At 35.3% G+C, this 19132-nt stretch overlaps 1 protein-coding gene across 5 annotated transcripts in view; it reads right to left on the bottom strand.

Annotated features, from left to right (window-relative positions):
- Positions 1-737: 737 nt before the first annotated feature.
- Positions 738-19132, bottom strand: part of ROBO2 (roundabout guidance receptor 2) — a 1307581-nt gene continuing 1289186 nt past the window's right edge. For 2 of the 5 annotated variants that reach the window (XM_037059034.1, XM_037059033.1), the window contains exons 25-27: positions 12215-12388; positions 3835-4035; positions 738-2165 (exon numbers count right to left, since the gene is read on the bottom strand). In XM_037059034.1, the coding sequence (XP_036914929.1) occupies positions 2164-2165; positions 3835-4035; positions 12215-12388 (377 nt within the window). In that variant the 3' untranslated portion in view covers positions 738-2163. Of the gene's footprint in view, positions 2166-3834; positions 4036-5830; positions 6104-12214; positions 12389-14595; positions 14779-19132 lie in introns of all 5 variants that reach the window. The other 3 variants (XM_037059031.1, XM_037059032.1, XM_037059035.1) reach the window with 3 other exon arrangements.

Here is a 19132-nt window from a genome sequence, read left to right on the forward strand (position 1 = left end):
CAAATAGAAGGAGGTGAAGTAAGGAATTGCATAAATAAAAATGTAAATTCCTCACATCTTGTGGTTGTAAGTATGTACTCATTCTTAGCAGAAACTTTTCAGCTTTCCCAGTATCTTTGTCCCAAAGAAATCAAATGACAGTGAAATTCAGATACTTAAGGGAGAAAGTTTTACGTGTCAGAATTTTCTCCTCAGTGAAGAAATGAAGTACATGGCACCAAAAAGAGGGTGGAGCCTATAAAGAACATTATGTTCCTCTGTGCTTGCCTGTGTTGACGCAGTCTCAAGGAATATGGAAGGTGAAAACATTTAATTTTGTCGTTAGTGTAACAATATGACATTGAATTGGTGACTGAGCCAAAAATGCACGAAGCAGGATTTGTTATTCAAATGGGTCCCATATTTTAGAATTGATCCTTATCATAACATTGAATATGTTTTAAAGAATCAACTACTGGACAAGTCATAGGAATAAGATAAGAAAATATAACTAGAGACAGAAATTACAATTGTGTAGGCAGCACATGGGAAAATGTCACAAGTAGAAATTTCCGGAAGGTTCTCCTCTACTTGACTTACTATACATGTACAGTAGCTAACGTATTTAAAAGTCATACTCATTTTGACCATCCATGACTGATGTTCAGGAAATTCTTGTTCTCAAAGTCGTGAAAACAAATGAGGCAGGACACTGTTGTTAATGTCCATTTATGAGGTTTGGTTTTATTTAAAAAGTGTATAAACATGCATTTTTCTTCTTTTCAATTTTCCTTGTCAATTTACTCATTCAAAATGGGTCAAACATATTTTAGTTGGTAGCCAATTTCTGAGAGTGTACCATAAAATACTTATGCCAATAAGTCTACTTACTGTGAATTGAACATACTCTGAGCACTGCTTTTTAAGCACTTACAGTCTGGCTACATAGTTGGTGGCATAAACTTCACTTCTTCAAATAAAACGCAAAGTTGCATATAGACTGCATTATTTTCTAAAAGTCATGACTTGAAGTGATGCAGCTCTACCCTCTAGTGTACACTGTACATGTATTAGAAAGATGAAACATGATGCTGTGGTAGAGTTTTTTTATCTTGGAGCAGTCCGAGTATGTTCTGATAATAAACTGTCTCTTTAAATATTTGCTGGATATTCTAGAGTTCATTTGGTTTGTTTCCTTGGGGAACATCATATTATATTCTGACTTAATGAGTTGGAGAGATTAATTATGGCAATTCAGAAAATGCTTTTTAAAAAAGATTATATAAATACAGCTCTTGTGAAACATCTTAATTTCCTTTTGCTTGTTGTAATTCTCGGATGGGTCAATTACAACAACAGGTAAAATTGATTCTAAATAGAACTTTAATTTCCTTATTATTTCTTAAAGCAAGTTTAGTACATCTTTGCTACCTGTATATTTTAACGCCTATTCAGTCTTAAGACTAAAACTTCCTTCTTTTGACCCATGCTTTCGTCAATAGTAAAAGCTACTTTTCTGCTTTTTTTATTGACTCAGTTCCTGATGTTCAAAGAAGACTTCACCAACATCACTCTCCTTCACATCTTCCTATTTCTATACCCCAACTGAACACCATCTAGCGTGATTGGTTCCAACCAGCATCATCCAACCTGGCTTACAGTACAGAAACTCCCTTCACATTCAGTCTTTTTCTTCATGTCACGAGGAGTAGAGATTTGTGCTTATCACCAAATAAAATTGCAGTGCAAAATTTAAACATAAAAGTTACACAATTAAAAGTTAATATATGGCACCACAGCCTATTAATTCACATATAGTACAATAGACCAATAGGAACAGACAATAATATGAACAGAGCTAAAAAGAGTGAGCTTGCATAGCAATGCACAAAAGAAATTATATACAGAGGAAAATCCATTTCTTCCTGGAGGGCGAGCTTTGTTTTCTTTCTTTTTTTGTATACTCCTGACAAGAAAGAGTTAAGGTGGGTGGTGTACTTAAGAGAAGAACACAAGTAAAATATCTGTGGGATATGTGTGGCTGTGTGTCTTTACATTGCATTTACAGTTCTTTTAATAGTACATAAATAAGGAAATTGTTCATTGCACTGTTTAGTGTCGTCACTTCCATGAGTTCAGACCTGATGGTCCTTCAGAGCAGCTTTGCACGTCTCCTCTCAGTTACTCTATAAAGAGAAAAAACACATAGGGAGTAAGTTTGCGCTTGAATCAAGTATTTGACAATTGTGACTAGCATACCAAAAACCAAAGTGAACAGATAGGAAATGAGGATAAAATCATCAAATAGATTCTGTGTGTTTGTGAATTTAAGAAATTTTACTTGAATGAGATGGGAAGGAGGACAAAAGAAATACTGTAGAATTTGGAGATTTAGAATCCACTAAGAGCTAGTTTTGCACTTTCGTGAGTCTGTAATTATTTTAAAATAAAGGTTTAAGAAAAATCCAAGTAGTCATGAAACAAATTAAAATGATAAATATAGCTTATTAATAATCTGATTAGTAATAGGCCATAACTAACATCAATAAATAATTTAGTTTTCACAGTACTTTTAGTTTTTACTATCCCATGTCATCTACCAGTTGCCCATTTGAGCATAATAATAATGTGATTTTTTAGATAAGAAAAAAAGATTAGGAAAGTAATTTACTTTCTCTTCTTACTTAACTAAGTAAGCAGTTGAGGAGATTGGAACCCAGGGCTGCTCCTCAGCAGTGTTTTTAAACTATTTTATAGAAGCAGTTGATTATATTCAGCAACTGTAATTCTGATATTGAATAGTACAACTGGTAACTTTCCTGATGAAATCAACAAGAGTTCAATGCTTTTTACTGTGACATACTATAGCATTCTATCTTTCTCTGTTGCCTAGTATTTTATATTTAGAAAATAGATTAGTTATAGTAAATAAAAATGTCAGTTCCTTATTTAAAAAGAAAACTTTATTTTTAAGTTATGTTGTAATAATCAAAATATTAAAAATTAGCTAAAATCAAAACTCAACTTTTCAAGGTTGATTCCCCAAATGAAAAAAAAATGAATTCCTAAGGAGATTCTTTAAAACTATCAAAGAGCTGAAATTAAGATGATTTTTAATCATACAACCAAATTTGAAATAGAGGACACGTTCATTTCACTGGCTATTGTAACAGCAATGGTCTAAGTTATGGCCAAACCTGCTCAAAAAAAATGATCAATTCTCATAGTAGAGCAAGTTTCCTGCTGTTCTGATTTTTTTATTGTGGCAATGTTATTGATAGGGGTCAGGACGTACTGCCCACATACGGCACCTTGGCACACTGAATACCTTCAGCTGAATGAGGTATAAGATACAGCAGAAGCAAGGAAGGCCACTCTGACCTCCCCTTTTACCCATCTTCCCTCAAACAGCTCATGATACTGCAGTGGACAGCTTCCCTCCCTGTGCCCAGGGAAAGGACCATTCCTATCATAATAGTTGGGGCTGAGAAACCTGTACACACAAGCCTTGAAAAAGTAATCCTTATCATCCCATTTACTTCACCATTTACTACCCCAGTTCAAACCCCTTTGTCTTGTCAATTCCTTACATGTTTATTGTTTCTTTGTCTAAAAAGTAGAAAAGTTTCATCCTCTTGTCACTTCTTTGGGTCTTCATCTTCTTGTGAAGGTTTCCATGTATGTGTAAAAAATGAATAAAACGTATATTCTTTTTTATGTTAATTTAGACCAGTTTCATTTTCAGACCCAGCCAGGGACCCCGAGAAGGTTGCGGAAACTTTTTCCTCCCCTACACGGTTACCCCAGTATTCTCTCTAGAACACCATAGACTTTGAAAGCTCCCAAAGCACTTACATAATTCACCTGTCAACTGTCCTTGACTATTGGAGCCCATATAGCCTATGTCAAGAAGGTCACTGGCATTGCGCTGGTGGCCACCCCTCAAGGCCTCAGCTTTCCTAGGCCCGGTGGATCCTTTAGAAGAAGCTGTTCCTGAGGAGCTATGGCCTCCTGGCGACGGGAAGCTGGGCTTGCTGTAGGGCACCAAGGTCTCCTCTGGAAACAAAAAGAAAGAAAAGAAACACAGGGGGCTAAGTCGAACAGCAGCATGTTGGCAACACAAACTTAACTTTAAATACTTAGCTCAAAGTAGGCTATTTGGCCATTTTGCTTTTTAGGAAAATTAAGAAATATAAAATTTAATAAGGACCCCGGATTAAAAGGTATTTCTATGTGCAGGCAACATTTCCTACAATAGGAACTGAAGCAGAATTAAATGAAAAGAAATACTGGAATACATACACAATGTTATATATCATTTGCAAAGTTTAAAGATATTATAAAGAGACCTGCATACAATGCATCTTATTGTTTAACTAAAGCATTTCTGAGAACAATTTCTGGGGTTCAATGGAGGCTCCCATTTAATGTTTCCATTAAGATTGAAAAGAAGCAGGGTCTTGGTTTTAAATTACGGTGACATTTTCCTCAATTTATATAAAGAACTATACACTTGAGGTTAAAATAGGCTTCTTAAATTTTTGTTGTTTCTTGGAACAGAAATACATCATTTGAAAGCCTGTCTTCTTCCTCAACAGAAAAAAGAGAAACTCATACATTTTAATAAATAATGTCTCTTCTCTTTATGCATCATCTCTCTAAAAATAACTCATGATGTGCATAACTAAATAGTTAGTACTTCAAAATGTTTTCCTTTTTATTCTTCCTTTCTCCTCTCCCCCCCTTCCTTCTTTTCCTCTTTCCTTCTCTTCTTTCTCCCATCCACCCCCCCCACCCCCTTTTCTTCTTTCTTTCCAGATATTGGCCATCATTACTGTGGTTAGATGACTAAAAAAACTGCTGACTGAATTTAGAATTTTTTTCCTCAGATAATCTTTAATGACAAGGATCACATGATTCTTCTCTCATAGTCTTAATGACAAACCTTCTTAAATGTTTCGTTAAACCTAGACATTAATGTTGTCATTTTTAGGCCATTGCATAAATTGTATTTCTAAAACGAAGTTGTGACAAAATATAATCATTGCAAATGCATGGGTAGGGGACATACCTAGAATTGATTCAGTCCAAATGAATAAATGAATGCATAACAACACTCTTTCAAATGTTCTGTCTGTATGTGACTTTGTGTGTGTGTTTTAATACTTAAGAAATCCTGACGTAAGAAGAAATATACCAGAAAATGCATTTCTGTAATGGGCTCAACAACTCCCCCCAAAAAAACACCCAAAAATGAATCATGAAATTTATTTTGTGATATTTCTAGGAAGCTTGATTTATAAATGAGAACATTCCCCATTAAATTGTTGTCAACTAAATGTAATCATCTGGAGAAAGTGTAGACCCAGCTTAACCTCGTCTAACGTGAGGATTCTGTGACTGGGCATTTATTTGTAACTGTTATTTCAATTAATTCAGCAATTTGACTGAAGTGAGTTCTCCTTTCAAAATGACTAGTACCTCAGTCAAAATGAACAAATTGGTTGAAGGCAGAGTTGAAACTGACACTGAAGATGAAATTTTACAGTCTTAGAAGTACTCAGTATAAACATTAAAAGGCAAAGAAATCAAATCGTCTCCTGAGTGCCACAGATGGAGGTTTTAGGTCTCTGGGCTCAGAGATTCCAGGCAGAGGTAACTTGAGGAACAATCCCCATTGGGATGAGCCTTAAGGGAAGTGCTGGTGTGCTCTGCTGTGGAAATCCAATTCGGTTAGTGGTTTCAAGGCAAACATTTTTCAGATGCCCTTAAACAACTGCCACTTCTAAAATACCTGGTGGGGAAAAAAATGGTAAAAGTCCACACTTTCTTGGGACTGTGCAGAACACACCTGGTCCAACACCTTGTTTGTGTAGGGCTTTCCGTATATCTTCTTGGCGTTCTGTGGAGTTAATCCATTCCTGGGTTTGTCGCTGCCAGTCTAGGGATGTTCTAGCTGGACAATCCAATGAGCTCTTTGTGTCTTCTAAGTTGGATGCTGCTTGTCTCTCCAGAGAGCTTCCTTTTCTCTCTGTTGAGTTTTCCACGTTACCAGTATGCTGGCTCGGGCCTATTTGCTGTCTTAAACCCTGACCAGGAGGGGGGTCTGGTGGTGGTGGAAGATCTAAAAATTTTGAATAATGTTTAGAATGCACTAAAATGTAATGAAAAATACAGGTTTTAGTTCAAGATGAAGAAAAAACCCCTGCCTTGCTCAAGTTATCACCCAAGTAAAAGGTATTTTTGGGGGGTGGGGGAAAGCCCAATTGTTTACATCCAAAATGCACATTATTGATCTCTTTGCTATCTTTTGAGCACAGCGTCTCTAAAATAAAATCAACTAATTTTATTCAATTATTATATGTGTAAAGTGTTTTCAATTGCACATTGAGGCTCATATATGAGGTATCAAGGGCCATTTACGGTTTCTCCATATTTAATCCATTGTCCATCCCCACTTCCCAAAGTAGAAATCCCACAACACAAAATGACTAGAAGTTCTAGCAGCTGTGTTAACAAAAGGCTCTGGGAAGAATAAAAGCTATCCTGCCAATCTCCATAGAAAATTTTGCCCTTGGGAAATTAAGAATTATATGCCGTATCATATGCAACATATGACTGCCTGTACCCATGTATGTGGCACATTTAGTAATAGTCATAGGCTTAAGCTAACATTTGTGAAATGCAATTAACATTCTGCCTGACAACCAATGCTAGCTATTCGTTTCATGAGTTAGCTAATGACTTACAACTAATATGTAATACTCTTCCAATGTATTAATTTTAATATGTAATAACCAGTGTTCAGAGTACAGGTAGAATATGCTTCATGGTGTCAGAGCAGACACTGTATCATGAATATCTGAGATGCAGTGGCATAGATAATTTTTCTGAAAAGCTCTTGAAATTAAATATCACAAACGAAAAAATAAAAAAAGTTCAAAGACTCAGCTAATTTTTCACTTTCCTTTTATTAGCTCTTCAGATCATCTTTATATTTTTAATGTCTTCAACTGTGATATCATTGTCCCTTCTTTCATGTTTCCTTAAGTAAGATACTTGTTCTGTTACAGTTACACTATTACATTATTTCTGAAATTACCTTGCTGAAGTATTTGAAACTCTAAGCCCGTTAAAGAGTTTTAGATTATTTTCTTTTATATTTTTCTAGCATGCTAATTAAAATGTCTTTGTTCATTCTTAGACTACCACTATTATATTATTTGTTCATAAAAAGAAATATCATATATAATATGAACATTTATTTTATTATAAAGGATATTGTATGTAATATAGGTATTTATTTCTCATACTATTTTTGTAATTGTGCTCTTGTTTCTAACAATATTGTCGGTAAAATTTAAAAGAGAAAAGTATAATTTTTTGGACAAAAGAAAGTTTTTTTAAGGGCAGGTAGGCTGCTCCTTTTAAAAACTTTCTTAAGAAACTTTATACTCTGGGTTTTTAGCAAAATGATATTGCCCTCCCTCCACCGAACTGAGGGCAATGATCTACTAAGCATCTGCCCAGGAAGCGCCCATGTTGGAGTGGCGTTTTCGTCTCTTAGTATATCCTCTTGTTCGATTATGAAGCACTGATTATTGAAGGGGACAGGGTTTCTGTCTGGGAGGACCAAGTTGCATTTGAAACCTTCCTTCTAAAAGGAAGAGCTAATCTAATATTGAGATATCTGTTTGTTGAATAATCCACCAAAGACTCTGGTATTTCCTTTGTATTCAAAATTGACTTCCTTCAATATGTATTATTATAAATGCAAATTAATTATTTTATTTGAGTTATTAGATGCAAGACTGCTAGTAGGAGAGAGGTTATTGTAATTTTTTCCAAAACAGCATATCTTGTCATTGATTTTTATTCTCCATCAGAGCAGCTTATATTTACAGTGGCCCAAATGGAATCTGCTTATGCCAGCTAAATTTCTGATTACTATTTAATTTAACCTGAAATTATACAGCTACATAATTAATATACTTGGAGTCTGTATATTCTAAAAAGAAAGAACATTACATACACACTGAAATCAACAAATTGGAAAAAAAGATGGAATTGAGAATGGCTGTGGAAAAAAAATAAATGTATGCAATCAAATATATTTACTTAAATTAAATTTATTATTCATTTCTAGGTTGATTCATTTTAACTAAATCAATTTGCTACAGGTTCTCTTACCAGCTTGCTTAGGATTTGCTATTGTCAGGCACACAACAGTTCAATGATATATGTGCCATTATTATCCTCTTTTTGGGGGGGTTAATAAAAGAGAGAGGCATGAAAAAATTACATATCTCTAGCCTGAGTCTCGCCTCCCATGTACTCCTGGCTCATATAACCAAACCCACTGAATAGTTAGATTTATGTGTTTGGTAGGCCTCTCAAATTTCACACACCCAACTTGAGCTTCTAGATCTTCCTCTACAATATATGCTTCCTTTCTAGTTACTATACTGAGTTCCTCATCTCAATTAGCAGCAATTCTATTCTGTAAGTTTGTCAACACTTTGGTGTAGTCTTTCACTTCCCTGCTTTATAGCCTGTGTTCATTTTATTAACAAAGCCTGTGGGCTCTACCTCTGAACTACACCCAGAATTCAACCTTTCTCATTGCTTCCATTGAGTCTACCTTGGTGTGAACCACCAGCGTCTAATCTCTCTATAACTCCTACCACCTCCTAAGTGGTTTCTGCTATTTCACATAGAAGCACATTCAGTCTATCTCAACAAATCAGGGAGAGTGACATTTTTATAACAACAAAAGTAAGATCATGTCACTTCTCTAGCCTTAATAGGCACCTCCAGTGGCTTCCCATTCAAAGCAAGAGCCAAGGTCATTATAGAAGTGTAAAGGTCCTACACATTCTGGCCCTCATTTACTTGTCTGATTTCACATTCTATTTTGTTGCTCCCTTTGTTTCAGTCACACTGCTCCTCTTGCTCTGTATCAAATAAGCTGCAGGCTTCCACTCACTGTTCTCATTTCCTGAAATGACTTTTCCTCACCTATCATCACTGATCTTTTCCTTATAATCTTCCAGTCTTTTCTCAAACGTCATGTACTCGGGAAGGTCTTTTCTGAGCATTGTACTTAAAAGATGTCCCCCCTACCTTTGTATTTCTCAGATTCCATGCTATACATTTTCTCCATGATACTTACTACTATTTTGCATACTTTTAAATTTTCACCTATATATTTCTGTTAATCTTTTTCTATCTTCTCTCATCAGAATGTAAGCTCCAGAAGGGCAGAGAATTTTGTCTGTTGGTTGACTATCACTTGGTGTGAGCTCAACATATATTTGAGTGAATAGTTCAATAAAGAAAGAAATTTGCTTAATGGTCAAAGCTAGTCTGTGAAAGAGCCCCTTATCTAAATGGCATTTTTGGAATGAGGAGGTGGGGCCAGTTTGGAAGGAGATCTAGGGAAAAAGGTTGATAAATAGAGAACAACTCGTTCTCCCTTTTTTGTTCAGCATTGGTCAATGTATTGACTTGAAAGGGTACTCTTGGGCTTATGCAAATGGAATGGGAGATGTGGATTGAGCAATGCCTGCTTAGGAGAGACTTTATCCAGGGGTAAAGAGCGTTCCTTAATATGTGTGTTGGTGTTTGCAGAGGCTTTGGAACAGAGACTGACACTTCCCACCATTCCCAATTCCTCTTAGTGAACATACAGAAAGATTACTTCTCTACTCCAGTAAGTCAGTTTGATGCCATGTGACAAAGTTCTTGCCAAAGAAATAAGAGAAGTGATTTGTGACAGTTGCTGGCCTGGCCAAAGAGCCTCCCAAGTGAATAACTCATGTTCTGACTTCTCCTCTCTCAGAAACCACAAAGGTTCCATCTTGACAATAATGGTATACCCACAATGAAGAAGCATCGCTCCTTACATCCCTACTTAGAGGAGAGTCATATGATCTTTATCAAATATTTGTCTGTGAGAAACAAGCTTACTGTGCTAAGCCACTGAGGGATGGAAGTTGTTTGGTATAGCAGCTAGAAATAATGACTCTGATGATTAAACTCATGAAACACTATAATAAGTAATGTAAGTGTTTTAGTTTAAAATGTCTATATGTTAAGTGTGAAACAACAACCTTTCCAAAAGGAACAGTTGGGTTTTAGGTACAAATAGTATAAAATCATTACTGATACATGGATTTATAGCATATAAATACTCTTACATATATATATTTGTTGAAAAATACCAACATCACTAAAGATAACTTGTGGGATGCCGTACAAAATAAACGTCCTTGTGTCATAGCTAAAATGTCTCTGGGTCAAACACTCAGGAATACAAGTGAGCCAACATCTCCTCTGCAACATCGCTACTTCTAAAATGTATTCACTCAGGACACATAACTCATAGCTTCTTTTTGGAATGCTGGCAGATTGGAAAAGTTAAGAAGCTATTTGTTGTTTTAGGAAGCTAAGCGATATATTGATCATGCTTTGACAAGGACGTAGTTTGCTTTAACCAGACATTCTAAAAAAGCTTCCAAGAAAAGTGTTCTAGGAAGAAAGAAGAGAGCTTTCTATTTTTATTTTGATTTATAAATTATGTCTTGCACATATTCTGGATATGACCTTCAAGAGATTAAGAAAAACTCCCCATAAAAACACACACCTGAATTTTTTTCTCTTTTCTGACTTTCATAGCAGGGAAATTACATAAATTCTGAGATTTGCAGTTAGCATAGCAGTGAGAATAGTCCTTATTCAGAGAGAATAAGATCAACACTATAGACTGCTTTAAGCTTGCAACTCGTAGCATCTGAGGTTGAAAGGCAGCGGCGAGCATTTTTCCTCACCACAGGAAACCCATTTACAGAGAATCAAAATCTCAGTTGTACCCTTACCCTCATATTCCATAGAAATATTTCCCAATGATATCGAAGTAAGCAGGATAGATAAATAAACCTGGCAGCTCTTGAAACAAGTGTTCTTTGGCTTTAAAATCTTAACATTAGATGATGATAGAAAGCACACACAAAGCTGTGAGACACCCTTCTTCCCACCAAAACTAATAAAGAACAAATAGTACTTTTCCAACTAAGCCTCAGAGACTGAGATGAGTGCTAAGGACTTGTTCATAGCTTCTCAAAGCCTATTTTACATTAGATTAACCCGTGGAGCTTTAAAAATGCCCATAACTGCTTTTCACCCCAGAACAATTAAGTCAGAATCTCTGGGATATATTTTAAGAGCTCCTCAGATGGTCTGATATGCAACCCAGCTAGAATCATCCTTTTGATGATTAGTAAAACTTATCTCAAGATCAAGTCTGTGTGCTTGCTGGGAACAGTGTTGAGAAGGGGGAAAAAATTAACCTTTGGGTCTAATGTTACATTAGGCATAATATATTTTACATATTCTTCAGAATAAAACTTCAGAATAAATATTTTTATCTCTATGTTCAAATATATAAGAATTGGGTTGAATAGATGGAAAATAATTCCTGCATTGTAGAACTTACGAATTACTCATTATAGAATAAGGGAATGTTCTATGGTGTTTCTTAAAGGTAGAAATGTTAAGCAAATACTCAAAGATGGATACTATATATAAATAAAAAGGGTTGAAATGGATCAACAAACTGAACCCTTGCACAGACTCAGCAGCTGCTTGTTTTGTCAATAAAGTTTTATTGGAAATCACTCACACTGATTCATTAACTCTTCTCTACAGCTGCACTGTTGCATAAATGGCACTGTCGAATGTATGTCCTGCTAAAGCCAAAATTAGTTATTATCTGGACGTCGCAGGAAAAGTTTGCTAACCCATCAGCTCCATGATCTGCAGCAGGCTTTTTGCCCTAGAATTCACAAAACTAAAAATCTACCAAATTGCAAATCATAGTCTTTTCCAGAAGTAAAATAGCATCTAAGATAGCTTACTCTAATCTAAGAAATGTTCCAACAATTTAGCATATGCTACTTAGGTTTTTTCCCCCTAATCCCATAGGAGATAATGCCAGCAAGGCGGAAAAATCAACATTGAAAAGTGGTACGGCATCTATTTCCTGGGGCTTGGTAATATAGACATAATTCCAGATTGTTGAGAAAGAGGGTGTTTTGCTTCAGACGGTATTGCCAGGATTTCTGCCTTGTTATGTAAGGAGGCAATAGCTAACCTCCCACAGCTACTTTCACCTAAGTCAATGGTGGCACAGAGTGTTTCTTCAGAGAGGAGACAAGAGAGAAGGAATCAAACCTACCATCTGAAATTCCTTCCCTTCGATGAGGCAATGCTGGTTGTTGGTCCATTCGCCCTCCCTTGTGTTTTTTAGTCGGCCTAGGCCTCTGACTTTGACTCAGGGCTGCACTGGTGTTACTGTCAGTAGAAAATGGGCTAGTTGGTCGAGGTCTTTGAGAAGAGGTAAAGGCTTTGCCTAAAAAAAAAGGTGGGGGGAATGGGGCATACAGAATGTTACTTGAAGACACTGATTCTGTCTGTTATATTTCTCTGTTCCTACTAACCTGGAAACTTGCCTACAGATGCCATTTGAAGATACCAAATACTGGTGCATCTCCATAGAAAAATATATTGCCTGTTGCACATATCTTGTCCAGTTTTTGATAACCAACACACTACCCACTGGAAACTAAAACAAATGAATATTAAACAAACCCTCCACCCCAAAACTTGACACTATATAATATTTTTATTTAACCTTGATAATCTTAGTAGTATTTTAATAGGTACTTGTAAATTCATGCAGCTTTTACATCTTAAAATTAAAGAAGCTATTTCAGAAATATTATGTGCTGTCTTAGGTGTTGAATCCAATTTCACCTTTGCAGTCCCACGAACTCTCTTTGAGGACAGAAAAATGCCCTGTAGTAATAGCATCTGATTTTTACATGGAAGAGCCGCTCAGGCACATTATCAAACCGACCTCCTCCCCTATACGTACACAACGAGAGCCTCTTTCAGCAGAAACTCAATAACAGTGGTGTACAGCATACGACACAGAGCAGTTCAAAACCAGCTCATGTGTGCAAAGTTCAATAGGTGTTTTCTGGTAAATAATTGTGTATCTGAGCAGACTCCAAATTCTCTGAAAAATGAAATGAGCTATGTTCTTTTCTTGTAGCTTAGTGTACATGTGCAGGTTAATTTATTCTGGGAAAAAGGTTAGCTAATAAATTTTCAATATCTTTTAATTTTAATATCATATTTATTATGGTAAGAGAGGGCTGTTTTATGTGCATGTATATATTTTCTTGTGCATGTTTTCATTTCATACAAAATTATTGTATGTAGTTACATTTTCTTAAGTCTGTGCGACATAATATTGCTTAGTGTTTTATTAGCTATTAGCATACATGCAAGAAATGCACTTACGCCTTCTAATTTATTAGTTTCATTGCACTTTCTTACTGCTCTGTTTATAGCTATGTCACAAAAACACTCAGGCAACATAAAGTTTCTGACTTAATGCTTTATAAAGCAAGAAAATTCAAATAACCATTATATTACAACATATTTTAGTCTGGATGCTATATAAAAAATAAACCTCTGCAATGCTTGGAAAATCTTTTTACTTCATTTGAAGATACCTAATGCATACTCAAAGAAAATATTGATGATATGTATTTCAAAAAATATTGCAAGAATCAATTTTATAACCTGAGAGTTTAGTGAAGGGTCAAAATTGTTTTTCCTTAATTTATTATTTGAGTCCTATTAAAATTTCAAAAAATGGATTTAGAACATTAGTTTTTTGTAAGGTAGCTAAGTTTAATTCATATATTAGAAACATGTTATATATACATATTTAAGAAGTGTATAGTCATATAATAATACGAATCATGCCAAAGTTATTTTGTTCCAGTAAAACAAATGATGGCAACTTGTAGATCTCTTACTAGAGTGAATCCCACATTTATTTGGAGGAATGATCGGATATGTGGAAAATTACATAATTGGTCTTTTACATTATGACTTATTATTATCAGAAGCCAAAGTTGGACAACATTGAAGAGCAACACACATGTAGTCATCATTTTTTTCCAAATTGCAAATGCAGTGGGTGTATCTTTTATTAGCATCTTTTAAAACAAATGATAAATTATTGGATTAAAATTTTAGCAGCCAACAACTAATAATCTACCACCCATTTGGACTGTTAGACTGACAGCCTTACATCCGTTCACCCCATGCTGAGAAAGCCTTCCCAGAAAATGCATTTGCAAAAAGAAACAGTGCAAAGGAAAGTAATGGAGATAAAAGCTGAATAATTTTAATCCCTGGGCATATTATCGATTCTGTGAGGATCTTGCAAAGTGTGAGTTATTGAAAATTTAATGACAATCTTAGGTGCAGCTTTGCTGGAATATTAAAAGGAAGCACACTCCAATTAATCAGCAGAACTATGAAGGAAAAGAAAAATAAAGGCTAGAGAGTGTTGAGTAGGAGCCCATCTGAAAAACTGGCATCAGAAGAGAGTTCTGGCAATGAAAATCCAAACTGTGTTCATGCATACTAAAGAAATCCCTTCAGTCAGACTCACCGAGGAGAAAGGACAGGAGAGAAACAGCTGAGTGTCCAAAGGACAAGACTCATGCAAAGAGCGTTGAGTCGGCGTCTACCAACCTGTTCTTGTAAGTCTGGTTCCTTCCAGCCTAAAACCAGCCTTATCTGCTGCTGCCACCAGTGCTTGTGCAAAACTGCCGCTGGCAAAGATGGAGCCATCTGAGGAGCTACCTACACTAGATCTACGACTAGAAAAGTTACGATCCTCATCAGATGCAGAGCCCCATCCATTTACCATTGAACCTAAAAACAAATGTAGTTGTCTAGTGAGTTGTAGATACAGGAGAACTCACCTGTCTGCACACACTATGCTAACAAACAAGAAGGTTGCCTCAACTCCTCAGTCTTCCCTAAGACAAACCTGAATCAGCTGATGTCATTAGCTACATGCAAGCATCACTCATGTTTTAAGCATTCCTACTGCAGAAGAAGGAAGCTCATTCAAATTGTATCTGTTTGCAAATACATGAACAAAATATGTTCTGTATAGTTCCAGTCTTACATTGTTAAAGTTAGTTCATGATCATTTCCCAAAAGGAAACTGCTATGTATATTTTATGTCTACAATTCAGAGAACACTTTTTAGTGTATTTAAAGTAAATGTATCAAGAACTCAGTTGAAGAAACAGTGTGAATGTATTTTGAATTTATTGCAAACTCTAATGATAATTTGCATGAAGTCTATATTTATACATTGTAAAAGGCTAGAATTATTTCAAGATTTTAAAGTAAAAATTTAATTATGCAGGAAATAGTAAACATTCATTAACAAAAATGTATAAATAATACCAGAATAAATAGACTTAGAAAAATAGATATGACTTAGATAAGAAAAATATATACTTGAAAAGTTCTAATAATTTCAAAGCTCAGTATGCTTCATTTGCTTTTGCATTAACTCCAGTTTTCCCTTTAATGCTAATCTTTATTTTAGAAAGTTAACCACTATGAAAAATATCAGTGGCATTAATATGGATTTGTATGCACAATGAAACATGGCAATAGAGGAGAAAAATTCAGCTTTATATGTAAAGAGCTGCAAAACATGAAAATACTGAGAAATTATTTTTATTCTTAATTTTTCATTGTGTTTTACAAATTTATATATTTTCTTAGACTAAGCACACTGAGAACCACATCTATTACACAATACAAGTAACATTACAATATTTATTTATGTTCACATACCATGAATTTATAATGTAGTAAAGTACCAAATGTTGCTAATTCTACATTTTTTAAAAGACAAGTGATAAGATACTTATAAAAAACTAACTTAAGATTTATAAATAAAATATGCATTTAAATAAAAGAGATTAAAGTCAAGTGCCATAGATTTTTCTGCTTTTCTTTAATATTTAAGAGACAAAAGTATAGTTAGGAATGTTGCCATGAGAAAGCATTTGTACTTTTAGTCCAGGGGCCAGAATACAATAACACGGGTCCATGCACTTTCAAGACGGAGAAAACAGAAACCAGAGGGGTTAGAAGGATGTGGGAAGTTAAAAGGGTGTTAAGTGTAGCAGAAAAAGATAGAGTTTTGATTCTATTTGCCCAAAGCACAAAGATACACTTTTTACTTTCAAAACAAATTCCCTTGACACGGGCCACTGAAAGGAAGCCAAGATAACACCAGCAACCAAGCCTCCTCCGAGAGAACAATTTCTGAGTTAATAATCACAAGTCAAGGACCAACAGCCCAAAATGAAAGGAGAAACGGTGCAATACACTTTGCAATATCATAATGTTACAGTAGATAAGAAAAAAATCAAAGTGATTCAGTCAGTGATCACCAGAGAATATGAAATCCTACAACTGAGCAGAGTTTTGAAACCTGTGAAGGCTCAGTCCGGGTCCCTCGGTTTCCTGTGTTTCTAAATGTCGACTAACCATCTGTGCGTACATCTGTGTCAGCCACTTGAAACTCACTCTCCAAGCAAGGGTCTCCTTTTCCTCACCTTCAATTTCATTCCTAGCTGAATTCCTTCTTGTCCCTCTGTCTTTCTCATTGCTCTCTGAATTAATTTTCTGAAACATTTATCACATGTGTGTTCCTCTGTTCAAAGGTTTACCTAGTTTGTCAATGCCACATCCAAACACTAAACACAGCTATCTGAGATCCTTCCGTATCTAGCCCAGCCCACCTTTCCAATCCAACTTCCTATAACCCTTGTAGTCCCGCTGCCTCCCCTATGTAACATTACTTATACACTTCTGGACTGTTGCTAACTCTGTTAGCCACTGACAAACTTTTAAACTCCAAATCAATATCATCTCTTATATCACCCAGATTCCACCTCACTTTCAACTCTGTCTAAAGGAGAATTGATCTCTCTGCTCTCTGTGTTTTTCAAACAGTATTTGTACAGTAGCCTATCAGGCCTCTGCAAACTACAGTTTGTTGTATATGCATATATTACGTCTACTGAACAATGACACTCTGGAGATTTGGAACTATCTCTTACTTATCTTCATTTCTCATGTATAGGACCACTGCACAGTAGAAACTCCAATAAACATCAGGCATATTAAATTAAATGTCTTCAATATTTTCATTATTCACTATAAATTCTAAATATGATTCTATTTCATATATAATTTCCTAGCAATTACTGTCTTTTAGTTACAGAAATAATGTGCTTACAAGAACTTCTAGAAAACATAAAATAAGAAATATAGCCAACTCTGGTAGATTATTAAACAATGGAGAAAGCAGTGATGCTTTTTCAGAGAAAAAGTTTCTCCCAAAAGGAGAAACTAATATATTAATTTATATGTGCCTTCACTATGCTTCAATAACTTGAACATTGATATTTATTAATATCTTATTTATACTATGCAATGACACATTAAGTGACAACTTACTTTTTCTTACTTCTCTGTCCAAACTTACCTGTATTTATGTACAAAGCCCCTCCCCTCTTTTAAAAATTCTCCTTTCTCAACTATAACTAAGAAACTGTTGGGGCCATTTAAAAATTTTTTTTTGTCTGTTCGAGTTGGCTTGATGTGTGGTTCTATCCTGAAGATTTAGGATTTTGACATATTTAGTCTCTAAACAAGTAAAACTTAGGAAAACTCCTACACCACAGCAGTGTCACTACAGAGACGACACCATGTGAGATATCTTAACAGAAAGTTTAGCTTGCCTTTGTCAAAAACACCCTGTTCATCTCCCTGTGATGGCCAGTCCCTCCGGGTGAAGATTTCCAGATGCAAATTTGCTAAGCCCTAAACAAAGTAACTACTTTCCTGCCTTTGTGTCCTTGCTCTGAATTTATCTCAACGGTTAACAATCCTTGCCATGCCTTCGGAAACTGCAGCCATTCATAAAGTTTCCCCCAACGTTTGCTCCCCTTCTATGGGAAGAGAGAATAGCAATGGAAGAGATGGTTTCTGACTATACAAAGAACACTTTTCCTTCCTACTCTCTGTAAGAGTGAAGAAACTAAGTCGTTGACTTCAGAGTGGAAGAGATGTGCACCACAGAGATTTGGCCATGGTGGGCAATTCACCTCGCTGTAGCCGCCATTCTTTTCCATTCTTTAGGGGTAAACATCAAGAATGAGCTGCAGATTTATGTAAACTTACACACACACACACACACACATAAACTATTGGAAAAGATTGGTTCATGAATTACATGGTAAGCCTTTTTTGTACTAACTGGTTTTCTTTTATAAATGTTAATGTAATGCAAACTTTAAAATGACACTAGGTAAAACAGCTCATATAGAGAATGTTTATGAATTAAAAGCAATCCATTCGAATTTGACATGTTATCTCCCCGAACATAATCAACACATACTTAAACATTTAATAAAAAATAAATCTATGCCACATAGCCAAATTTATTTGTGTTTACATTTCAATCTTTCCAAATTTCTCAGATTTAAAATTGCTGAAAGGCAAAGGTAACCCTCAAATTTATTCAAGCTGTTAAAGAACTGCGTCCAGGATATTAAGTTGTTGCTCAAATGTTACTGAGCAGTAAAATACCATGATAAAGTGGCATCTTGCTGTGTCTCTATTACATCTTTAGCACTAAAATTAATTTATGATCAGCCATAAATTCATTTACATGTCATTTTATGCGAAATCCTTCCTTGCTGATAAATGCTTATCCTTAGATCCATTAAGCTAGAGTAAAGTCTGTGCTTTATAATATGACTCTGCTAATTGTTGCATCACCATTTTATGAGGTATAAAAACTGGCTAGCTCCCATTTTTTTCAGCCGACATTTAATCCAGAAAATCTCCCTATTAAGTGTGATCTGTCTGTTAGACAAAATCTTCCACTGTCAGTGCCTTTGGACAAAACAATCCAAATACTGACCTCTGCTTTGATGTAGAAAAACATGTCTGCTCTTTAGAACTTTATATTTTACTAAAAAAACATTGAATCTGTAACAATCCCACGTTGTTTTTCAGAGAAAAAGATATATGAAATATATATGGAAAGTTACATAAGCATTTATAAAGCATCTTCCTTGGGACATTTCCCACCTGTTAAGTTGTTCCTCTCAGATAAATCATGAATATATGATATCCCCTTTCATCTGTTACATTTTAAAGTTCATATTTCATTTCTTACAAA

This window comes from Sturnira hondurensis, unplaced genomic scaffold (assembly GCF_014824575.4).
Source record: "Sturnira hondurensis isolate 20B ecotype Veracruz unplaced genomic scaffold, ASM1482457v3 Scaffold0010428, whole genome shotgun sequence".
Taxonomy (NCBI): Eukaryota; Metazoa; Chordata; class Mammalia; order Chiroptera; family Phyllostomidae; genus Sturnira; species Sturnira hondurensis.